Consider the following 23,218-nt stretch of genomic DNA (forward strand, 5'->3'; position numbering starts at 1 on the left):
CAGAGAGAGCAGAGCTGAGCTTTACTGAATCACAGTGTATGCAATTGAATGAAGTTATTCAAACCTTTGTTGATACCTCAAATGAATGAAATGGTTCAAATGAATGCTGGTATGAGTTGAGAATTAAATATGGTTAAGGCATGTGTGGATGCATCTTATGAAGAATTTTTAAAAATTCAGACTGCTCTTTTGGACTGTAAACAACAAGTGACTTCTAACACAGAAAAAGTGTTGAAGGTGGAAAAATCAATCATAGAACTAGGAGAATGTGAGAAGGAGCTAGAAAGAAAAATAGATTACTTGGAGAATCAAAGCAGAAAGAATAATGTGAAAATTGTTGGTTTGCCAGAAGGTATAGAAGGACAAGATCCTCTTTGTTTCTTTAAAGACTAGATTCCGCAAATATTAGAGTCCATAGAGCTTTAAGAAGAACACCCTCAGCTCGTCAACCACCGAGACTGGTAATAATTCGATGTTTGAATTATTTGAACAGAGAAGCAATACTTTGACTTGCAGTACAAAATGCGAGACAACGACAAACCCCATTATTGATTCAGAATAACACAGTTTTTTTTTAATCCTGATTTGAGTCAAGAGGTCATTCAATGTCGACATCGATTCAATCCAGTTAAAGAAGTTTTGTGGCGTAAAAGTTATAAGTCTACTTTTCATTACCCTGCAGTGTTAAAGGTGTTTTATTTATGGAGACTATCAATTTCAGTTTTTTGAAACTGATCATGAAGCAATGATTTTTGCTGATTCATTGCCAGATATAAGAGGACAAAAACGTAGTCCACTATTATCTCTGAAAGAAAAATCTGGTTGCTCTGGAAATGGAAGAAATGGCAGAAATGGGAAAAATGGGAATAGAAAGAGTCTACCTCCTTCTGAAATGGGATCTTCGAGATTGGAATCTTCTGGATGAAAAGAAGAATTATCTTTTTTTTTTCTTTTGTTATTATGATATTTTGATGTTATTGATTGTTTTGCTGGGGAGGGAGAGATTTGCACTAAGTTCTTTACTAGTCATCAGCCACTGGTGGGTGACCCACACCCAATTTTTGTTTATGGAATTACAACCTTTTGGTAGTTTTTTTGGGGGTGGGACTTTCTTTTTTTTTTCTTTTTTTTTTAAGTTTTTAATTTGATTTTTTTCTATTGGAGGGCCTATATACATTGATTTGAGTTTTTATATAAAGATACTATTGGTATTGAGTAATAATAGTAGATATGTCAAAGTTGAGGTTTGCTACTTTTAATGTTCGAGGATTAAATAGTCCGATTAAGCATAAGCGAGTCTTGGCGTATATTAAGAAAATGAAAATTGATATTGCCTTTTTACAAGAAACACATTTGAATGTGAAGAAAAGTGTGAAATTAAAAAGGGACTGGATTGGGCATGTATATTCTTCTTCATTTAGTTCTAGAGCTAAAGGTGTAGCAATTTTGATACATAAAATTTTATCTTTTGAATTACAATCAATGGTGGAAGAGGCAGGATGTATTCTTAAATTGAATTGTAAGATTTTTAGTGAATTTTGGACTTTATTTAATATTTGTGCCCCAAATGCAGATGATGAAATATTTATTTCAGATGCATTTTTATGTTTGGGTCAGGCTAATGATAATATTTTAGTTGGTGGTGATTTTAATTGTGTTTTGGAACCTTTATTAGATAAATCTCCGAAGAAAGTTAAAAAATCCAAGATGGCAATTCAGGTCCAAGCGTTGATGAAAGATCTTAATTTAGTAGATATTTGGAGATGTCTTATTCCGACAGAGAAAGATTTTTCCTTTTATTCATCTAGACATGAATCGTTTTCAAGGATTGACTTCATTTTAGTATCGGCACAATTACAAGGGAAAATACAACAAGCGGAATATAAAAGTAGTGTGATTTCAGATCATTCTCTGTTATATTTTATATATGAAAATTCTGAGAAAACTCAAATAGCTTATCGTTAGAGATTTAATAGAATGTTGTTAAAAATATGGAATTTATTGATTTTTTCAAAAAAACAAAAATTTTTTTAAAGAAAATTCTAATTCTGTTCAAAGTAAGTTTGTATTATGGGATGCTATGAAAGCCTATTGGAGAGGACAAATAATTAGTTAGACTTCTAAAATAAAATAGAATTGATTAAATCAGAGTTTTGAATTAGAGAAACAGATTGATGAATTAGAAAAGGAATTTCAGAAAGATGCTACAGAAGATCAGAAAATAGAATTATCTAGGCTGAAATTGAAATATAATACTTTGCAATCTTATCAATTTGAATGTGTGATTAATAGGACTAAACAACGATATTATGAATGGGGACAGAAAGCACATAAGGTATTGGCGTGGCAATTAAAGAAAGAACAGATATCGAGAACTATTAATGCTGTTAGACGGAATTCTCTTATTACTTATAAACCTCGTGAGATTAATGATGATATTCTAGTGCTTTAATTACAGCAATTCCTAAAAAAGATAGAGATCCTTTGAAAGTATCTTCATATAGACCAATTTCATTGTTAAATGTAGATTATAAAATAATAGCTAAAATATTAGCAAATAGATTGGCTAAATTTTTACCAAAGTTGATTCATATTGATCAAACAAGTTTTATAAAGAATACATATGCTTCAGATAACATTTTGCGCATGATTAGTTTGATTAATAGATTTCGACAATCTTCAGAACACCTGATGATGATATCCTTAGATGCAGAAAAAGCATTTGATAGAGTTGAATAGAATTTTTTGTTTAAAGTTTTGGAGAAATTTAAGTTTGGTCCTTCTTTTATTGTTTGGATTAGGTCTCTATATAGTAAACCAGTAGCTAGAGTATTGACAAATGGTTTGATTTCGGAATCTTTTAAGTTAACTCGATCAAGTCGTCAAGGTTGTCCTTTATCACCAGCTTTGTTTGCGTTAATGATTGAACCTTTAGCACAGTTGGTAAGACAAAATACACAGATACAAGGTATGAAAGTTTTAGATGACGAGTATAAAATTAATTTATTTGCTGATGATGTATTGGTGTATTTAATAAACCCAGCTCAGTCACTTTTGCATTTGAAGGAATGTTTAATACAATATGGATGTCTTTCTGGATATAAAGTTAATTGGGAAAAAAGTGAAATATTACCGGTAAGTGAAGGAGATAATTCAGTTCATAAGAATATTATTAATTTGAAGTGGATTGATCGAATTAAATATCTGGGTATAATTCTGAGTGTTAATTATCAATCTTTATATAAATTAAATTATGCTCCATTAATGAACAAAATTAAAACTGATTTGATTAAATGGAAAGATTTACCTATTAATTTAATGGGAAGGATAAATACAATTAAGATGAATATCTTTCCGTGTATACAATATTTGTTTCAATCTATTCCGTATTTACTTGATAAAATGTTTTTTCGAGATTGAATAAAATGGTTGGGGAGTTTTTATGGAGGGGTAAATTTTCGAGAGTAGCTTTGAATAAATTAACTTGGAAATATGAGTTAGGGGGACTACGTTTACCACATTTTCAAAATTATTATGTTGCAGCCCAACTTAAATTTATTAGTTCATTGATGGATTTGGTTTGGCCTAGTTGGGCTAAAATTGAGATGGCAAGTATTTCTGAATTTGATATCCATCAATTTTTGTTTTGGTGGAATATAAATTTGTTACAACAATATAATGTGCCTATACTAAAACATTTAATGAAGTTATGGATAAAGAAAAATAAAATTATAGGCTCTAGTGGTAAATTATTGGCTTTGACTCCATTCTATAATAATCAAGAGTCCTTTGTTTTGTTCTCTGCACTTTTCTTGGAGCCTACATCACCTTTGTTGACCTCACCAAAGCCTTCGACACTGTGAGCAGGAAAGGGCTTTGGCAAATACTAGAGCGCCTCGGATGTCCCCCAAAGTTCCTCAACATGGTTATCCAACTGCACGAAAACCAACAAGGTCGGGTCAGATACAGCAATGAGCTCTCTGAACCCTTCTCCATTAACAATGGCGTGAAGCAAGGCTGCGTTCTCGCACCAACCCTCATTTCAATCTTCTTCAGCATGATGCTGAACCAAGCCATGAAAGACCTCAACAATGAAGACGCTGTTTACATCCGGTACCGCACGGATGGCAGTCTCTTCAATCTGAGGCGCCTGCAAGCTCACACCAAGACACAAGAGCAACTTATCCGTGAACTACTCTTTGCATACAATGCCGTTTTAGTTGCCCATTCAGAGCCTTGACGTCCTGTTTTGCGGAAACTGCCAAAATGTTTGGCCTGGAAGTCAGTCTGAAGAAAACTGAGGTCCTCCATCAGCCAGCTCTCCACCATGACTACCAGCCCCCCCACATCTCCATCGGGCACACAAAACTCAAAACGGTCAACCAGTTTACCTATCTCGGCTGCACCATTTCATCGGATGCAAGGATCGACAACGAGATAGACAACAGACTCGCCAAGGCAAATAGTACCTTTGGAAGACTACACAAAAGAGTCTGGAAAAACAACCAACTGAAAAACCTCACAAAGATTAGCGTATACAGAGCCGTTGTCATACCCACACTCCTGTTCGGCTCTGAATCATGGGTCCTCCTACGGCATCACCTACGGCTCCTAGAACGCTTCCACCAGCGTTGTCTCCGCTCCATCCTCAACATTCATTGGAGCGACTTCATCCCTAACATTGAAGTACTCGAGATGGCAGAGGCCAACAGCATAGAATCCACGCTGCTGAAGATCCAACTGCGCTGGGTAGGTCACGTCTCCAGAATGGAGGACCATCGCTTTCCCAAGATCGTATTATATGGCGAGCTCTCCACTGGCCACCGTGACAGAGGTGCATCAAAGAAGAGGTACAAGGACTGCCTAAAGAAATCTCTTGGTGCCTGCCACATTGACCACTGCCAGTGGGCTGATATCGCCTCAAATTGTGCATCTTGGTGCCTCACAGTTCGGCGGGCAGCAACCTCCTTTAAAGAAGACCGCAGAGCCCACCTCACTGATAAAAGACAAAGGAGGAAAAACCCAACACCCAACCCCAACCCACCAGTTTTCCCCTGCAACCACTGCAACCGTGTCTGCCTGTCCCGCATCGGACTTGTCAGCCACAAACGAGCCTGCAGCTGACATGGACATTTACCCCTCCATAAATCTTTGTCTGCGAAGCCAAGCCAAAGAGAAAGATAATAATCAACTTATTTCTTTTTCAATACATTATCAAAGTTTATTGCATTGGAGATTTAAAGGTGTGAAAAATTTGGGAGATTGTTTTAAAGAGGGTGTTTTTATCTTTTAATCAGATGAGGGAAGATTTTGGTATTGATAAGAACTCTTTATTTCTTTATCATCAAATTCAATCTTTGGTAAAATGTATGCTTGGTAGAGATATGATTTTACCTAAAATGACTAAATTTGAGACTTTTCTTATGAAGGTACCAGAGAAGGTTTATAGTTCATCTATGTATCAAATATTACAGGATGGTATGGATAAAAAGGGTTGGGATAGATCTAAAATTAAATGGGAAGCGGATATTGAAGATGATTGGTTAGATATCTGTTATGATAGTGTAACTAGATTGATAAATGCACGTTATGCAATGATTAATTACAATTTTTTACATCAATTATATCTGATATCTGAAAAATTAAAAAAATATGATTTTAACGAATCAGATTTGTGTTTTAGATGTGGTGATATGGTTGGAACTTTTTTTCATGCAGTTTCGTTATGTTTCCATATACAATCTTTGTGGTAGAAAATTCAATCGTTTTTAGAATACCTGTATAAAATTTAAATAGTTTTAGATCCAACAGTATTTTTATTAGGTAGTTTTCAACCTCTGAAAGGTTTGGGATTAGATAAGTTCCAGCCTGCTTTTGTATATTTAGCTTTATCCGTAGCGAAAAAATGTATTGCTAGTACGTGGAAAGTTACAAAAATGATTGATATTATTAGATGGCATAATGAGATGAAATATTGTTTAATAATGGAAAAAATTACATATGTTTCGCATCATAATTATATTTTTTTATTAGTAAGTGGCTGTTATACTCAGAGTATTTACATTTCAATTTATATTGACTAGATTTCAATATGTTTATTTAACTTTTTCTTTAATATTCTTTCTTTTGTCTTTTTTTGTGGCTCTCCTTAGGAAAGTTGGCTGAGGGGTGGGGGGGTCCTTTTCTTTTTTTTATAAAAAAAAGTTCATGTTCATGTTTAACTGCTGCATGTGTCATATATTAATTGTTTTTTGAACGAATAAATAAAGTTTAAAAAAAAGACACCTGTCTGCTTTGTATATACTATATTTGACAAGGGGCCCCAAACCCAAAACATTGGTTTCCTTTTACTGCATGACCTGTTGAGTTTCTCCACCACGTTTGTTTATTGCATCATATTCTGCTTGTGATGACTTAGTGATGTGTCTGGGTCGTACCATCGGAGGTCTTAATAAACACTAAAATAGGTTGTAAGTTTAACAGAATGTTTCTTTACTTATATTCATTTACCGGGGTCGCATATTGATATATTGTGTCTCACTGTGCATGCACCACTCTCAAGTGTGATGTGGCTCTTACAGTGTTAGTGTTCATGCTCTAGCATAAAATAGTCCATGGTTTCCCCAGTATATAACACTCAGGTATGTTTAATTGCTTCATTGGTCTAAGCTTTTGATCACCTTTGGAGTCTGTATTTGCCATTTTTCAACCTGAGGATCAGAGTTGTGCCAATGAAAGCTAAAAATAAGCCATCATGAGTCTGAAAAATAAGACTAAAACAATAAGAGACATCGCCCAAACTTTAAGATGACCAAAATCAACTGGAATATCATTATGAATAAAAAGCTTACTGGTAAGCTCAGTAATTGCAAAGGGACTGGTGGCCAAGGAAGACCCTCATTGCTGATGACAGAAGAATTCTGGTCATATTAAAGAAAAATCCCCAAACAGCTGTCCACAGATTAGAAACACACTTCAGGAGGCAGGTGTGGATGTGTCAATGTCGACTGTGACAGAGCATATAGAGGTGTTTGGGAGATAAATTGGGAAAGATTTGTTAGAGCAGGTCACACACAGACACTTTAAAACACCAAATTTTTGCAGGAGTTTTGCAGTGAGCTCACAGATCGCTATTTTGCAAAAGGCAACAAAGTAGCAAAATAGAGTGGCAGTTTGTCTGGAAAACAGTTTGCTTACTGGAAGAGCATGTGATCTTGGCAGGCAGAGGCAGAACAGCTTTGCTCTCTGAGCGGAAGGGAGTGAGAGAGAGGAGAGACAGAAGCGCTTTCAGAAGTTTCACTGAAGATTACCCGCCTGCAAGCGCGGCTCGCAAAGTCCAGCTGGTATATTCAGAAGGCCACAAAATAGATGGCTTTGTGGCGCCTAAACATGCCGGCTGACTGCTAGCCGCCTAGCAGCGAAAGCTGGCCACTCTGGACAGGTGCCTAGTCCCTTCCACGCTGACCTAACATCAAAGCAGCGCATCAAGGCATGCCTGACAAACACCTCAGACATGATTTGACTCCCGCTGTTGGTCTCCCCCCCCCCCCCCCACTCGCCCGCTGCCGTTGCTGGTCTCCTCCCCCCACCCTACCATTGCCCGCCCCACTCCCACTGCCGGTCTCCCCCCCCCGAACTCTTGCCCGTCTGACCCCCACTCCTGGTCTCTCCTCCCCCCTCATCTCGCCTGCCTGACTCCCGCTGCCTCTGCTGGTCTCCACCCCCCCAACCTTGCCCGCCCAACACCGCTCCCATGGCCGTCTCTACCCCCCTCCACCCTCAACCGCCCAACTCTCAATGCCTCTGCCAGCTCTCCCACCCCCTCACCTGCCTAAGTCCCGCTGCCGGTTTCCCCCCCCCCCCCCCCCCACTCGCCTGCCCGACTCCCGCCTTTCACTGTTTTACCATGGCTTCATACTCGTCATATACATACCACAGTAAATACAATTTGGATGTACGAAACAAAACAGTTAGGCATTGACCTTATGTATTGCTCTTTTTGAAACTTACTAACAATTAAATCAATTTGCTTGGTTGAGAAATGTTAATGTTCTGTTACTAAAGCCACTGACGTTCACTACAATTCGTGTTCATATAGAAAGTAACAATACTATGCCTTATTTCTGATAAAAGTATATGTAATTAAGATCATATTGCAACTGTATCCTCCAATGTTACTGTTTTCTACTTAACTGTGAAAATTTAAAAATCGATCAATTAACTGGCTTTTAATTCTGGAAAGCAAAATTGGGGCTGATAGTAAAATTATTCATGCATATGTGACTCGGTTCTGAATTTTGGTAAAACGTATTCCCGTTCAAGGACTTCACATGGCTCAGGGTCCAGGGACATCTGAACATCACAGCGGGCGGGGTGAGGGGAGAGACCGGCAGCAGGAGTTGAGTGGGCGAAGGGGGGAGACCGGCAGTGGCAGCAGGAGTCGGGCGGGCAAGGGTTGGGGGGGGGGGGGGGGAGACCGGCAGCAGCAGCGGGAGAGGATGTGAAAAAAAATTTGAGAAGTCTGGCTTCCTTTTCTCAGGAGTCAATGCTGAAGATGTCACCGCGACGTCATCAGCCCTCCCCCTGTCAGGCCGGGCCACAATCGAAACTCCGAGCGGGCTAATTATACCTCTCAGAGATAGGTTAGGTAAGTAACCCTCTTGGCTGGCTTTTCCGGTTTCAGATGGCCACCCAACAGCCGCACAGGAGTATTCTGTGCGACTTTACAGTCGTGCTTTTTAGCCACCTGAAAGGGGCTAGAGACTGCGGTTCCAGAGGGACAAGCTGCAAGCTTTAGAAGACTGTCTTGTCAAAAGAGAGGACTGGTTGTCTGGTGTTTCCCTTGGAAAAGGAGAAACAGAAAGGAACTCTGTGCTGACCTGAAAAAAGGACGTTATCATCTGGAGAACCCTGAAAGGGTGCAAGTTTGGTCAGCAAGACACTGGAGTGGCTCTCCTGGAATGAGAAAACTCTCTCTCTGAAAACCAAAAGAACCCTCCTGAGTGGTAACCATTTATCTGTTAAGCACCAAAGCCTGGTGAACTTTATTAATGCTAACTTCTGTGCACAGTACAAGAATTGCTTGCAACCAGTGAGATTGAACTGTGAACCAAAGAACTTACCTAAACTTATATACACATTACACACATGTACGCTTAGAATTAGAGGGGGGTTAAGTCAATAGAGATAAGTTAAAGTTTAATTCTATTTTCATGTTCAAAGATAATTAAAAGCAACCAATACCCTTTGTATTGGTGCATATCTATTGCTGCTGCGTTTTGGGGTCCTCTGGACTCATAAAACCACTCATTAACCACAGAAACAGGAGGACCAAATTAGAGATGGCCAAGAGCCTGCAGGATTCTGGAAAAAAGGTCTTGTGGTTAGATGAGTCTTAAGATTAACCTGTATCAGAGTGATGGCAAGAGCAAAGTGTGGAGGCATAAAGGAAGTGCCCAAGACCCAAAGCAGACCACCTCATCTATGAAACATGGTGGTGGGGGAGTTATGGACTGGACATGAATGGCTGCCACAGGTACTGGCGTACTTACCTTCATTGACGACGTAATTGCTGATGTGATTAATTAATTCTGAGGGGTATAGAAACATCTGCTCAAATTTGAGCAAATGGCTTCAAACTTAAACTACAGCAAATCAATGATCCCAAACAAACTGCTGAAGCAGTTTTCAAAGTTAAAAGCTGGAAAGTTCTTGAATGGCCAATCACCCGATCTAAATCTAATTGAGGATGCCTTCCATATGCTGAAGAGAAACCTTAAGGGGAAAAGCCCTCGAAACAGGTAGAAGCTGAAGACGGCTGCAGTAGAGGCCTGGGAGAGCATCACCAGCGAAGATGCTCAGCACTTGGTGATGTTTATGAATCACAGACCTCAAAGAGTCATAATATGCAAGGGATGTGCAACAATGTTCTAAACATGACTACTTCAATATGTCATATTGCTGTGTCCCAAATATTATGGTCCTTTTGTAGCAGTTCGCTGGAGGCCTAATCAAACCAGCTCTGGAGGTTCTGAGTGACGTCATGTACAATGCAATGATGTCATTTGGAACGCGCGGGGTTTTCAAAAGCTGAGGGAGACTGACTAAACGACTTTTACTGAACTTCGACCAACTGTGTCTGATCATTTTCTTGTTTCTCATTTTGCACTGCAATACAGTTGCTACACTGGTGACCCCGACAGGCACAAACGGATTTTGGACCCAACATGGACAAAGCAGCTGTTTCGCTCAACTGCTTGTCTTTTAGACCACTCAACCTGAAGTTTGATTCAGGCAGGCTGAGGCGCAGTTCCACATTCGCAAGATAGAAGTGGATGCCAGTAAGTACTATCATGTGGTAAGCGCCATCAACCAGGACATGGCCGGTCGAGTAGTGGATTTCCTTCAGGATCCACCAGCTTTTGGCAAGTATGAAGCCTGAAAAGCTCTCCTCCAGATTTACGTTCTCACAACACGAGCTCCTCCATATCGATGTCCTGGGGGACTGCGCCCCTTCAGAGTTAATGGACATGTTGGCACTGGCAGAGGGCTAGTTATTTTTAGAGCATGTGCCAGAAGTCCTCATGTTGACTGATGAGGACTTTCAAAACCCTTGAACAGTGGCTGCCCGTGCAGACATTCTGCAGTGCGCTCACGCACGAAACAACAAGGTGCATGGCTCACAGAAATTAGTGCTGCATCACATCCAGAGGACCAGACTCCCATCCTCTGCACAAGCATGTGTCCGTGACAACAACCTGGTGTTTTTACCATCAACGCTGGGATTCTAGAACTCACCTCTGCTGACCACCTTGCACTTTTCCAGGAAAATGCCATGGCCAGTCGTCGCTAATGGCTATGGCAGCTGGCCTCCCTCTGGGACAGTCTCTCCCAGTGCAAATTTCTAGTTGACATGGGTGTAGGGGTTAGTGTCCTTCCTCCTTTGGGCTTTGACACTCGTACCAGGAGTGTGGATCCAGCATTCATTTTGGTGAATAACAGTTTGATTTGTACATATGGTACACGGAATATATCCCTGAAATTCGGCAACAATAAGTTCACATGGAAGTTCATTCTTGCTGCTGTTCCTCGGTCATTGCTGGGTGCTGAGTTCCTCAGAACCCACTCGCTGACAGTGGATTTAAAAGGGAGCTGGTTGGTGAACACTACAACGATCCAGACTTTCCACCTTGGAAAAGCAAAACTACCTGCCCCACACTTAGTCACCGTGGAGTACTAGAACAATGAATTCACCAAATATCTTGTGGAGTTCCCTGACATTGTCACTCCCCAGTTCTCTTCTGACACCACACCCAAACATGGTGTTGCACACATCTTCACCCAAGGACCTCCTCTACAAGTTGTGGCTTGGAAAACAAGATTTCCACAAAGTGGAGAAACTTGGAATCATACGCAGATCTGATAGTCCATGGGCTTCCCCGTTACATATGGTGCCTAAATCTACGGGAGGCTGGAGACCTTGAGGGAATTACAGACATCTCAACGACACTACATTGCATACCACTACCCTGTTCCCTGACTTTACACCTAATCTTCATGGGCCCAGGATATTTTCCAAAATTGACTTGGTGCTTGAGTACCATCTGTAAACCTGGAGGATGTGCCGAAGACCACCATTAGGCCTCTTCGAATTTTTGAGAATGCCTTTTTGGGTCAAAAATGCTGCAAAAACATTCCAGCGACTAATGGACGCAGTGGGGCATGGAATTGACATCCTTTTCCTATACTTGGATGACATACTTGTTGCCAGCCACTCCAACAAAGAGCACCTGCGTTTTCTCTGCCACTGCCTACAGGAATTTGTACTAACTGTGAACCCTGCCAAGTGCAAATTTGGGCAGTCCTCTATCGAGTAGCTGGGTTGTTATTGCTTTGCCTAGCAAGGTGGAGGCCATTCTCAAATTCGCGAAGCCCGATATGATCAAAGGACTCCAGGAATTTGTGGGGATGATCAATTTCTATCGTCGTTTTCTTCCTTCTGCAGCTCATATTAGGAAATCCCTCTTCGACCTCATATCCAGCAATGCCAAAGAACTCGAGTGGACAAAGGAGATGATGGTAGCATTCCAGCAGACTAAAGATGCCCTAGTGAAGGAAACATTGCTGGTCCCATTCACAAATGGATGCACCGGCGGGCGTGGCAAGATGGCGTAAGGAACAGACGTGCCTTCCAGTCCTCTCCTGACTCTTTGTTATTGTTTTGTCTATAAATGCCCGTTAAAACTTTTTAAAAGCCTAGAAATAGTTAGAGGTGTTGAATTAGTTTCTAATGGTACAACTGCTGAAAAGAAGTAAAAAAAATGGCAACAGATCGTTAAGAAACTGCATTTCCCGAGGTTATCTGAGCCTACCTGTTTACAAGAAGCCAGGACTCAGCGTGGAATGGATCCAGGAAGAGAGGTACAAGATTCGGCAACGGAGCTCTGCTCTTTATCGGTAGGGCTCTTTAAAGATGGCGCCCGGCAGCCCTTGGAACAAAGGGCTAGCCAGGCACGTGCATGTGAATCAACGCCCGGTGTGAGCGCTGTCAGTGAATCTTTGACAGCTACAACAGCTGGGACGCTGCCAGCTGAAGACCCGACTCTGAAAAGACGTCTACCGATTGATGTAGCGGTGGCGCTGCGAAATGCACCACCAGTAATGAAGACTTCAACAGACATCGATGTAATGAAGGCATTTGATATAATATGGGTTAAGGATAACCCTGGCCATTAGCCTCCAGATACTGCTGAGGAGGTTGTGGCAGGGGTTTCCACACGCAGTCATACTGTAAGAAAAGCAGTTAAATCAAGGGAAGGAATAGAAGACCCTTTGGCTACACAGAAGCAGCAGAATCCTACTGTGCCTGAATCTATTCCAGTAGATATGCTTATTAAGAATCTTGAATCTAAGTTATCCTCTACAATAAAAGAAATAGGTAAGGCTTTAGTTCAAGTTAATACTAAGCTTAATACTTTGATGGACATTAATACTCAACAGATGGTTGATTATGGAGCTTTTAAGCTTGAAACGAGTGAAAGACTTGATGTTTGTGACCAAGGCATAGTCGAGGTATGAGATCAAATACAAGATGTAAATAAAACAATTGAAACTTTACAAATTCAGAATAAAAATTTAGCGAAAAAGGTTGATTATTTGGAGAATCAATCTAGACGGAATAATATAAAAATTGTTGGTTTGCCAGAAGATATGGAAGGATCAGATCCAAGAAAATTTTTCACTGAATGGATTCTACAAGTGTTAGGATAAGATAAGTTTCCGGAAGGCATAGAGCTTTGAGAAGAAAGCCTTTTTCAGGACAAAATCCAAGACCTGTTCTGGTTCGTTGTTTAAATTATTTTGATAGAGAGACATTTTGCATGTGGCTATAAGAAACGCACAACAAAGAAGATCTCCCTGATGGTTCAGAACAATCGTGTTTTTTTTTAATCCGGATTTGAGTCAAGAAGTTATGTTTCAACGACGTGAATTTAATCCTGTGAAAGAAGTGTTGTGGAAAAAAGGATATAAAGCAACATTTAGATACCCTGCAGTATTGAAGATTTTTCAAGATGGCTATCAACCAAAATTTTTTGATAATCCTAAGGAAGCTATGGACTTTGCTCAATTGTTGCCAATTATGCAATTTCAGGAAAGACGTAGTCCACCACGGTCTCCAAGGATGGGAACCGAATTCCAAGAAGAAATGGAAACAATGGTGGTCGGAGTGATAAAGTTGATTAATTTTTTTTTCTGAGAAGATTTCAGATAATGATGATAGATGAATGTGAAATGGGAGTTGGGAGAGGGAGCTGGGCGGGCATCATTTTCCAGAAGTCATCAGCTACGTGTGAGTTATCTCACACCCATTACCTTGTGGGAGTTACCGCATTGAGCGGTTGAGACAGGAGGAGGTGGTTGCAACCTCCTACCTGTTTTTTTTTCATCAATTTTTGGATTAAGGAGTGAAGTTTTTTTTATTATCTTTAATTTTTTTTCTCTCTTTTTGTAGCTTTAGGAGGGGATAAGGGGAGGGGTGTTTTTTTTTTCCTTTTTTTCTTTTTTTTCTCCTCTTTTTCTTTGTGTTATTGTAAGTAATGTCTAAACTTAAGTTTGCCTCTCTTAATGTTCAGGGTTTAAATAATCCTATTAAGCGTAAGAAAGTACTCATTTACTTAAAAAAATTAAAAGTTGATGTGGTTTTTTTGCAGGAAACTCATTTAACAGATAAGGAACATTTGAAACTTAAACGTGAATGGGTTGGACAAGTTTTCTATTCTTCATTTAATTCAAAGGCGAAAGGAGTGGCAATTCTGGTGCATAAGAATTTACCATTTAGTTACAGAATGAAGAGAAAAATGGAAGATTATTAAAACTGAATTGTACAATTTTTAATGAGACTTGGACTCTGCTTGATATTTATGTTCCAAATGTTGAAGATACAGCTTTTATTGTAGATGTGTCTTTATTACTTGGACAAGCAAATTCTAATGTGATGATTGGGGGAGATTTAAATGTGGTATTGGAGCCTTTATTGGACAAGTATCCAAGAGTAATTAAGAAATCTAAAATGGCAGTACAAGTGACTAATATGATGAAAGATTTGAATTTAGTTGATATCTGGCGAAGACTTAACCCTACAGAGAAAGATTTTTCTTTTTATTCTTCACGTCATAATTCCTTTTCAAGAATTGATTATTTTTTAATTTCAACACATTTGCAGGATAAGGTTATATCTGTGGATTATAAGGCAAGGTTGGTCTCAGATCATTCATTATTATCATTAGAATATCAGAGTTCACAAGATGTTCAGAGAGCTCCAAGATGGAGATTTAACACTATGTTATTACAAAAACCAGAATTTATTAGTTATTTAAAAAACCAAATTGAGGATTTTATTAGTAATAATGTTAACTCTGTTTCTGGTCATTTTGTTTTATGGGACGCAATGAAAGCTTTTTTACGAGGTCAAATTATTAGTTATGCATCTAAAGTAAAGAAAGAGAGAATTAGAGAGATTGAAGATTTAGAGAAAAAGATAACTGTTAGTGAAAAAGAATTTCAAAAAAATGCTACTGAAATGCAAAAGAACCAGTTAACTAATTTAAAATTAAAGTATAATGAATTACAAACATATCGATTTGAATGTTTAATGAATCGAACTAAATATAAGTTTTATGAATGGGGCAAGAAAGCTCATAAAGTTTTATCATGGCAGTTAAAAAAAGAAAAATTATCTAGGATTATACCAGTAATTAGAAAAAAATCGGGTATTACTTTTAGACAAAAAGAAATTAATGAGGAATTTTGCAATTTTTATAAAAAGTTATATACGTCTGAGTTTAAAGATGTAAGTGAAGATGCAATAGATTCTTTTTTGAAAAATATTAATTTGCCACAGCTGAATCAAGAAGATAGACAAGAGTTGGATAAATCTTTTACAGAAAATGAAATTGAAATGGCAATAAGATATGCCAAATGGAAAGGCACCCAGTGAAGATGGGTTCTCTATAGAATTTTATAAAACTTTTTATGTTGATATATCTTCTATTTATAAGAATGTAATACAGCAAATTTATAAAACTTTTCAATTACCTGAATCTTGTTCTAATGCAATAATTACGGTTATACCAAAAAAAGATAAAGATCCTTTACAGGTTTCTTCTTATCGACCAATATCGTTGTTAAACGTAGATTATAAAATTGTAGCTAAAGTTATGGCTAATAGATTGGCTCAATATTTACCTAAAATAATACATAAAGATCAAACAGGATTTATAAAAAAACAGATATGCGTCTGATAATATTTTGCGACTAATTACTTTGATAAATAAATTTAAATTTCAAATGAATTATCCAATAGTGGTTTCATTAGATGCAGAAAAGGCTTTTGGTAGAGTGGAATGGAAGTTTTTATTTAAAGTACTTGAGAAATTTTGTTTTGGTTCTTCGTTTATTGGATTGATAAAGGCTTTATATAATAGTCCGAAGGCTAGAGTTGCTACTAATGGACAGATCTCAGAATCTTTTGATTTAACAAGGTCTACTAGACAAGGATGTCCATTGTCACCTGCTTTATTTGCTATAGTTATTGAACCTTTGGCACAGTTAATACGTCAAAATGAAAATGTTAAGGGTATGAGAGTTTTGAATGAGGAATATAAGATTAATTTATTTGCAGATAATGTTTTATTATACCTGGTGGACCCTGATATTTCTTTACCAGCAATTCAAGAATCTTTAGAAAATTATGGTCAATTATCTGGTTATAAGGTAAATTGGGCCAAAAGTGAAATTTTGTCAATTTGTAAAGATGATTATTCGATATATAAAAATATTACGAAATTGAAGTGGACAAAACAAATTAAATATTTGGGAATTAATGTCAATACAGAATATCAAAATTTATATTTAATTAATTACCTTTCCTTAATAAAAAAGATTAAATTAGACTTGATTAGGTGGAAGGACTTACCTTTAGGTTTATTGGGGAGGATTAATACTTTAAAAATGAATATTTTTCCTCAGATGCAATATTTATTTCAATCAATTCCTTATTTTAAAAAAAAATTAAGGATTTATACAAAGCAGTTAGAGAATTTTTATGGAAGGGAAAATTTCTGAGGGTAGCAATTAAAAAATTGATGTGGGACTTTCAATTTGGAGGTTTGAGATTACCCAATTTTCAATATTATTATGAGGCAACTCAATTTAAATTTCTTAGTGCACTAATGAATATGGAGGATCCGCCCAGTTGGGCAAAGATAGAATTGGCAATTATTTTAGAAAAATCTTCACATGAATTTTTGTTTTGATGGAATAAAAATTTATTACGAACTTATGATGTACCAATATTGAAACATTTATTGAATTTATGGACGAGTAAACTTGATAAAATAGGGCTTAAAAATAAATGGTCTGGGCAATTGCCATTATATAATAATCAACTTGTTCCTTTTACGGTCTCCAATATCACTTTGAAACAATGGGAAAGAAAAGGAATAAAAAATTTATCTGATTGTTTTTTTGAAGGACATTTTTGTTATTTTGAGGAATTACAAAGGAAATTTGGTATTAGTGGAAATTCTGTATTTGTGTATTATCAGTTAAGATCATTTGTAAACAGATATGTGGTCAGCAAATGACTTTATTGCCCAAAACTAGCTTTGAGAAATATGTACTTTCAATACCAGAAAATTTGTATCTGATTTGTATTGTATTTTACAAGAAAATGAAAGTAAGAAAGATTGGGATAAAGATAAGTTGAAATGGGAAAAAGATTTAGGTTCTACAATAGCTGAAGAAGCTTGGATGGAAATTTGTCAAAACAGTATTTGGAAATTTATTAATGCTAGATTAGCGATGATTAATTATAATTTTATACATCAATTATACTTAACACCAGAAAAATTTAAAAAATTTGGTCTTAGTAAGTCAGATTGTTGTTTTTGTTGTGACCAGACAGCCAGTACTTTTTTACATACTGTCTGGTTCTGTGACCGATTGCAACAGTTTTGGAAAGGTATTCAATCTATATTTAATAGATTATATAATATTTGTGTTGTATTAGATCCTGATATATTTTTATTAGGGAATATGCAATCATTAATTGATTTAGGATTAAATGATCATCAGATTTCTTTTATCTATTTAGCTTTAGCAGTGGCCAAGAAATGTATAGCGTCTACTTGGAAAGATAGAAATATACTATCTTTGGACAGGTGGTATTTAGAGATGAAGTCTTGTTTAATTATGGAAAGAATATCTTTTTCAATCCAAGATAATTGAAAAGTTTTATAAATTTGCTGTATTACATTCTTATTTTTTCTTTTCTTTTCTTTGGCTTGGCTTCGCGGACGAAGATTTATGGAGGGGGTAAAAAGTCCACGTCAGCTGCAGGCTCGTTTGTGGCTGACAAGTCCGATGCGGGACAGGCAGACACGGTTGCAGCGGTTGCAGGGGAAAATTGGTTGGTTGGGGTTGGGTGTTGGGTTTTTCCTCCTTTGCCTTTTGTCTTATAAATAGAAGATATATCAACATAAAAAGTTTTATAAAATTCTATAGAGAACCCATCTTCACTGGGTGCCTTTCCATTTGGCATATCTTATTGCCATTTCAATTTCATTTTCTGTAAAAGATTTATCCAACTCTTGTCTATCTTCTTGATTCAGCTGTGGCAAATTAATATTTTTCAAAAAAGAATCTATTGCATCTTCACTTACATCTTTACACTCAGACGTATATAACTTTTTATAAGTTGAAGTGGACTCCATTTGTAAAATATATGCAATTAAGTTTGATTTAAGTATGTTCTTAGATGTGATATTTTAGATCTGATAAATCTTTTTTTTAATTATTTTTCTTCACTTTTTATTTTGGGGAGGGGAAGGGTGGTTTTTTTTTATATATATATAGATTTTTAGTTCTTGTATATGTGGGGGGGGGGTTAGATTGAATTAAGTTAGGTTATTAATGTTGTATTGTAACTATATTATTTTATTTTATATCTTTTCTTTAAATGTAATTTTTCTTCTTATTCCTGTGATAAAACCTTTAAATAAAGTTTCAAAAAAAAAATGGATGCACCAACCACCTTGATGATAAACACGTCTGAAGTGGCAGTAGGCAGGATCTTGGAACAGTACACCAATGGACAATGGAAGCCACTAGCGTTTTTAGTAGGCACCTCCACCCTCCAGAAATAAAATACAGCACATTCGAAACTTCTGCTATTTTCTGGAAGGCAGGGACTTCATGGTTTTTACTGACCACAAACTGCTAACGTTCACCTTCACAAAGGCATCAGATCCCTAGTCAGCATGCCAGCAACTCTACCTATCTTACGTATCCAAGTTTTCAACAGGATTAAACATATCTCCAGAAAGAGTAATGTGGTGGCTGATGCCCTGTCCTGCTGTTTGTTCAAGCAGTACATGCCCTTTCTCCAGGTGTATACTGCATGGTGCTCACCAAAGCTCAGCACTAGGCTTGTAGAACTGCTGTCACGAACCTGAAACTTGAGGATGTAGCCTTTGGGCCACAAGGTATACCACTCTCCTGTTCAGTGTTTCCACAGGACAGCCTCGCCCTATCGTCTTAATGCATTTTCGATACCATTCACGGACTGACCTACCCCTCAATTTTAGTAACAATCCGCCTGATAGCTGTCGTTTGTATGGCATGGACTCAAAAAGAATCAGGTCACGTACTGGGCAAAGATAAGCACGGACTGCCAATCTGAAAAAAGGAATCAGGTTACGTAGTGGGCAAAGATGTGCACGGACTGCCATTCTGAAAAAATGAATCAGGTCACGTACTGGGCAAAGGTGTGCATGGACTGCCAATCTGAAAAAAAGAATCAGGTTATGTACTGGGCAAAGATGTGCACAAATTGCCAATCTGAAAAAATGCAAAAGTACATGAAGGCGCTGCTTCAGCCTTTCGATTCACCTTAGCACAGATTCTACCACATGCATATCGACATTTTTGACCCGCTTCCGGTGTCACAAGGGTCTAGGTACTTGCTAATGATCATCGACAAATGCACTATGTGGCCAGAGATGGTTTGTTTGACAGATTCATTGACCATTTCATGCACCAGAGATTTTATTTCTGCCTTGGTAACTCAGTTCAGCTACCCACACACATCACCTCCGACAGAAGCCCACAGTTTACCTCTACACTCTGGGTCGTTTTTGTCGCAACTGCTGGAATGGAGCTACACCACACAACAGCATACCACCCACAGTTGAATGGCCTGGTGGAGCAGTTCCATAGGCACATGAAGGCTGCAATGATGGCTGGCCTCCAGGGACCTGATTGGGCAGACGAGCTGCCCTGGATCCTCCTGGGAATAAGAACAGCACCCAAGGAGTATCTCAACTCCTCATCGGCAGAGTTGGTTTATGGAGCCCCACTCATTGTACCTGAGGAGTTTGTGCCCACAGCACGTGGACAGGAGATGCCACTGAGTGAAGTCTTAGGCAGACTGCTGGAGCGGCTTGGAAAATTGACCCCAGTTCCCATGTCAAAGCATGGAACAATAATACCCTTCACCCCAAAGGAACTCTGGGACTGAGAGTTTGTGTTTGTGCACAGAGGTTCACATGGGCCACCCTTACAGATGCCGTATGAGGGCCCCTTCAGAGTGCTCTTAAACAGATGTACAACTTGTGTACTGGACATTGGGGGGCATCCAGAGACATTTACGATTGATCGACTAAAGCTCACTCATCTCGACCTTGATTGGCCATGAACCCTGATGTGAAGGTGCAGACGACCGCCCAAGAGCGGTGGACAGTAATAGCACTGGAGGTTTAGCCTCCTATTGCCGGTTCTGGTTGGGAGGGGGGTGCATGTAGCAACTCACCAGAGGCTTAGTCAAACTGGCTCGGGAGGTTCTGAGTGACGTTATGACATCAAAATGCAATGACATCATTTGGAATGCACGGGATTTTCAAAATCTGCAGGTGATAGTTTGAGAAAATGACTTTTACTGAACTTCACCTCGACTATGTCTGATCATTTTCTCGTTCTTCATTTCTCACTGCGACACAGTTGCTACACCCTGAAATGAGGGGACTGTGTATAAAAAGTGCTGTATTTTCTACATAGTCAAACCAAAATGTACAAAAGTTCCCTTCAATAAAATCTGGAATGTGGATTTTAATCACATGTGAATTGATTGATTGCAAATTTAATCTGTTGAGCACAGTTTCTTTCTCCCAAACATTATGGAGGGCAGTGTGGCATAGTGAATAATATATAGGAGGAGAGGGCAGAGATAGACATGGAAGTATGATATTAAAAGGAAGTTCTGCCAAAGCTGGGATAAGACTAGAAGGTAAACATTCCTATTTATTGAGAATAAAAAGTGTGTAGAGTGGCAGTGTTGGTTGGAGAGGTGTCAGTCAGGTCTCTGGCATTAGTCTGGCCTTGTAGCTAAGAAAGGGAAGGAGGAGAAGAAGAAAGCTGTGGTGATAGGGGACTCCTTAGTGAGGGGAACAGATAAGAGGTTCTGTAGAAGAGATCGAGAATCCTGGAAAGTATGTTATCCAGGATAGCTCAGATTGACTTCACGGCATTCCCTGTAAGAATTCCAATTATCATAATTCTTCTGCCTCCATCACATCTGTTCCCATGACATCTTGGCTCTGAGCCAAGATGTCTTCCTTCCTCAAATACTTGGCTTCACCTCTACTACCGTAAATTTGGCCTGCACCAACATATCTACCATTACCTGCACATATTCCCTGGCCCCCTTTAGCCCCATGCACAAGGATATTATAGTAGCATTAGGATAGATGAGGACAGGATTCCCTTTGTCCTCATGTATCTCCTCACCAGCCTCAGCATCCAATACGCCATTTCTGCCACCATTCTGCGATTCCATCACCAGACACATATTACACTCACCTCCCCTCTCTGCCTTCCACGGGGACTTCTCCTTTCATGATACCCTCGTTCAGTCCTCCATTCCTACATATTGGTCCCTTGGCACCTACTCCTCTACTTGTGCCAACATCTCCTCCGTCACCAACAGTTGGGGCCACAAACAGTCCGTCCAAATGAAATGACACTTCATTTGTGAATCTGCAGGGGTCATCTACTGCATCCAGTTCCCCAGCTGTGGTCTCTACATCAGAGAGACTGGACGCAGATTTTGTTCAGCACCTTCACTCTGTCTGCTGCAATGGCAGGAATCTTCCAAAGGCCACCCATTTCAATACTCCATCCCATACCCTTGCCTCCAGCCAGATGACATTAACATTGACTTCTTCGGTTTCCCTTATCTCCTCTCCTTCATCTCTACCCTTCAACTATCCCTATTTCTCCTTTCCTCTAGATATCTCTTTCTTTCCTTTCCTTCTTGTTTCCTTTCCTCCAGCTTTGCCTTCACAGAGCCACCCTCTCCTGTGATCAATTCTCATCTTTCCTCTCCTGTCCTCTTATCGGCTTTTGTCCGTTGGCCTGTGCTCCCTACCCTTTCTTCCATTCTCCCCCCGCCTTTTTATTCAGGTTCCTGCCTGCATTTTGCTCAGGCTTGCAATGTCAGTGGTACATTTTTATCTCCTACGGACACTGCAAGAGCTGGTGAGTTATTCCAGCATTTTTGTTTTTACCCTGAAATATTCTGCTTCTTTCTTCACAGATGTAGTAGCACAACTTACTGTATATCCTAGCATTTTCTGTTTAATGTGACAAGGGCTTGTCTGTTCCATCCTTTCAGCCATTGTGTTCCAGTATATTAATGAGCTATTAAAACAACAAAGGCATCTTTAAATGCTACAGAACAAATCACCAAGGTGGTTAAAAAGGATATGTGTGTTGAGGGTTGAGGCACTGGATGCAAGAGCAGGAAGGTTGTGCCAGAGTTATTCCACAGTTGAGTTATTGTTTGGGTATTGCATACAGTTCTGGCCCATTGCTGTACACTTTGCATTAATAAGATTTTTGTGATAGATATTATAGGATTTAGAAATGTCTTCATATTTTATTTTGATGTAATTCTCTGTATTTTTAGTTGTAGGTGAAGAGTTTCCTCCAAAGACCATACTAGAGACAACGTGTTTCTCAAATGCAGAGACCCATCAAAAGATTGATAAGTTTGTGAATGATGCACGAACAATCCAGGAGGAAATCTTGGCTGACCAGCAGCAAGAGGCAGATAGTGAAAGATCCAAAGCTGCCACCAAGGTCCAGCAGGAAGGATTGTGTGTCCTGATGGCAGACCAGACAAAGCAGCCTTCCAGCTGGGATAACATGAGTGAGTCTGAGCTTATGCATTTAGAGGAAGGGATCACCTCATCACTCGACACTTCTGGTCAATGGCAGGCCTCTGCCTTTAGCCTTTACCAGGTTAACACACCTATTGCCTCCTTGTGGTACGACTAAATTGTTTGATCATTAAAACAGAAAAATCAAGGCAGGCATGCTCCTTTGTTGGGAATCAGGCTTGACTTGGGGAGTTTTGGGGTTTACTCATTGAAAAATATAATCCACTAATTCTAGAGGACACAAGCAAGAGGCAAGTGAGAACCTTCCACCATATCATACAAGCAAAGTGTTATTCCCTATTCTGCAACTTGCCTGGAATTATCAGTCATGTGGTTTGGCACAGACTAGAAGGGCCGAAGGGATCTGTTTTTGTGCTGTAATGTCTATTTCCTGCTTTCATTTATTCTGTAATTGTTTGGATTGCTGATGTATGTTTTGTTCT

General features: G+C 38.9%; 1 protein-coding gene across 6 annotated transcripts in view; it reads left to right on the top strand.

Moving 5' to 3' along the window:
- Nucleotides 1-23,218, top strand: part of LOC138740896 (dynein axonemal assembly factor 1-like) — a 297,316-nt gene that overhangs the window by 201,714 nt on the left and 72,384 nt on the right. For all 6 annotated transcript variants that reach the window (XM_069894183.1, XM_069894219.1, XM_069894191.1 and 3 more), the window contains one exon: nt 22,523-22,765. In XM_069894183.1, the coding sequence (XP_069750284.1) occupies nt 22,523-22,765 (243 nt within the window). The remainder of the gene's footprint in view (nt 1-22,522; nt 22,766-23,218) is intronic.

This window comes from Narcine bancroftii, chromosome 1 (assembly GCF_036971445.1).
Source record: "Narcine bancroftii isolate sNarBan1 chromosome 1, sNarBan1.hap1, whole genome shotgun sequence".
Classification (NCBI taxonomy): Eukaryota; Metazoa; Chordata; class Chondrichthyes; order Torpediniformes; family Narcinidae; genus Narcine; species Narcine bancroftii.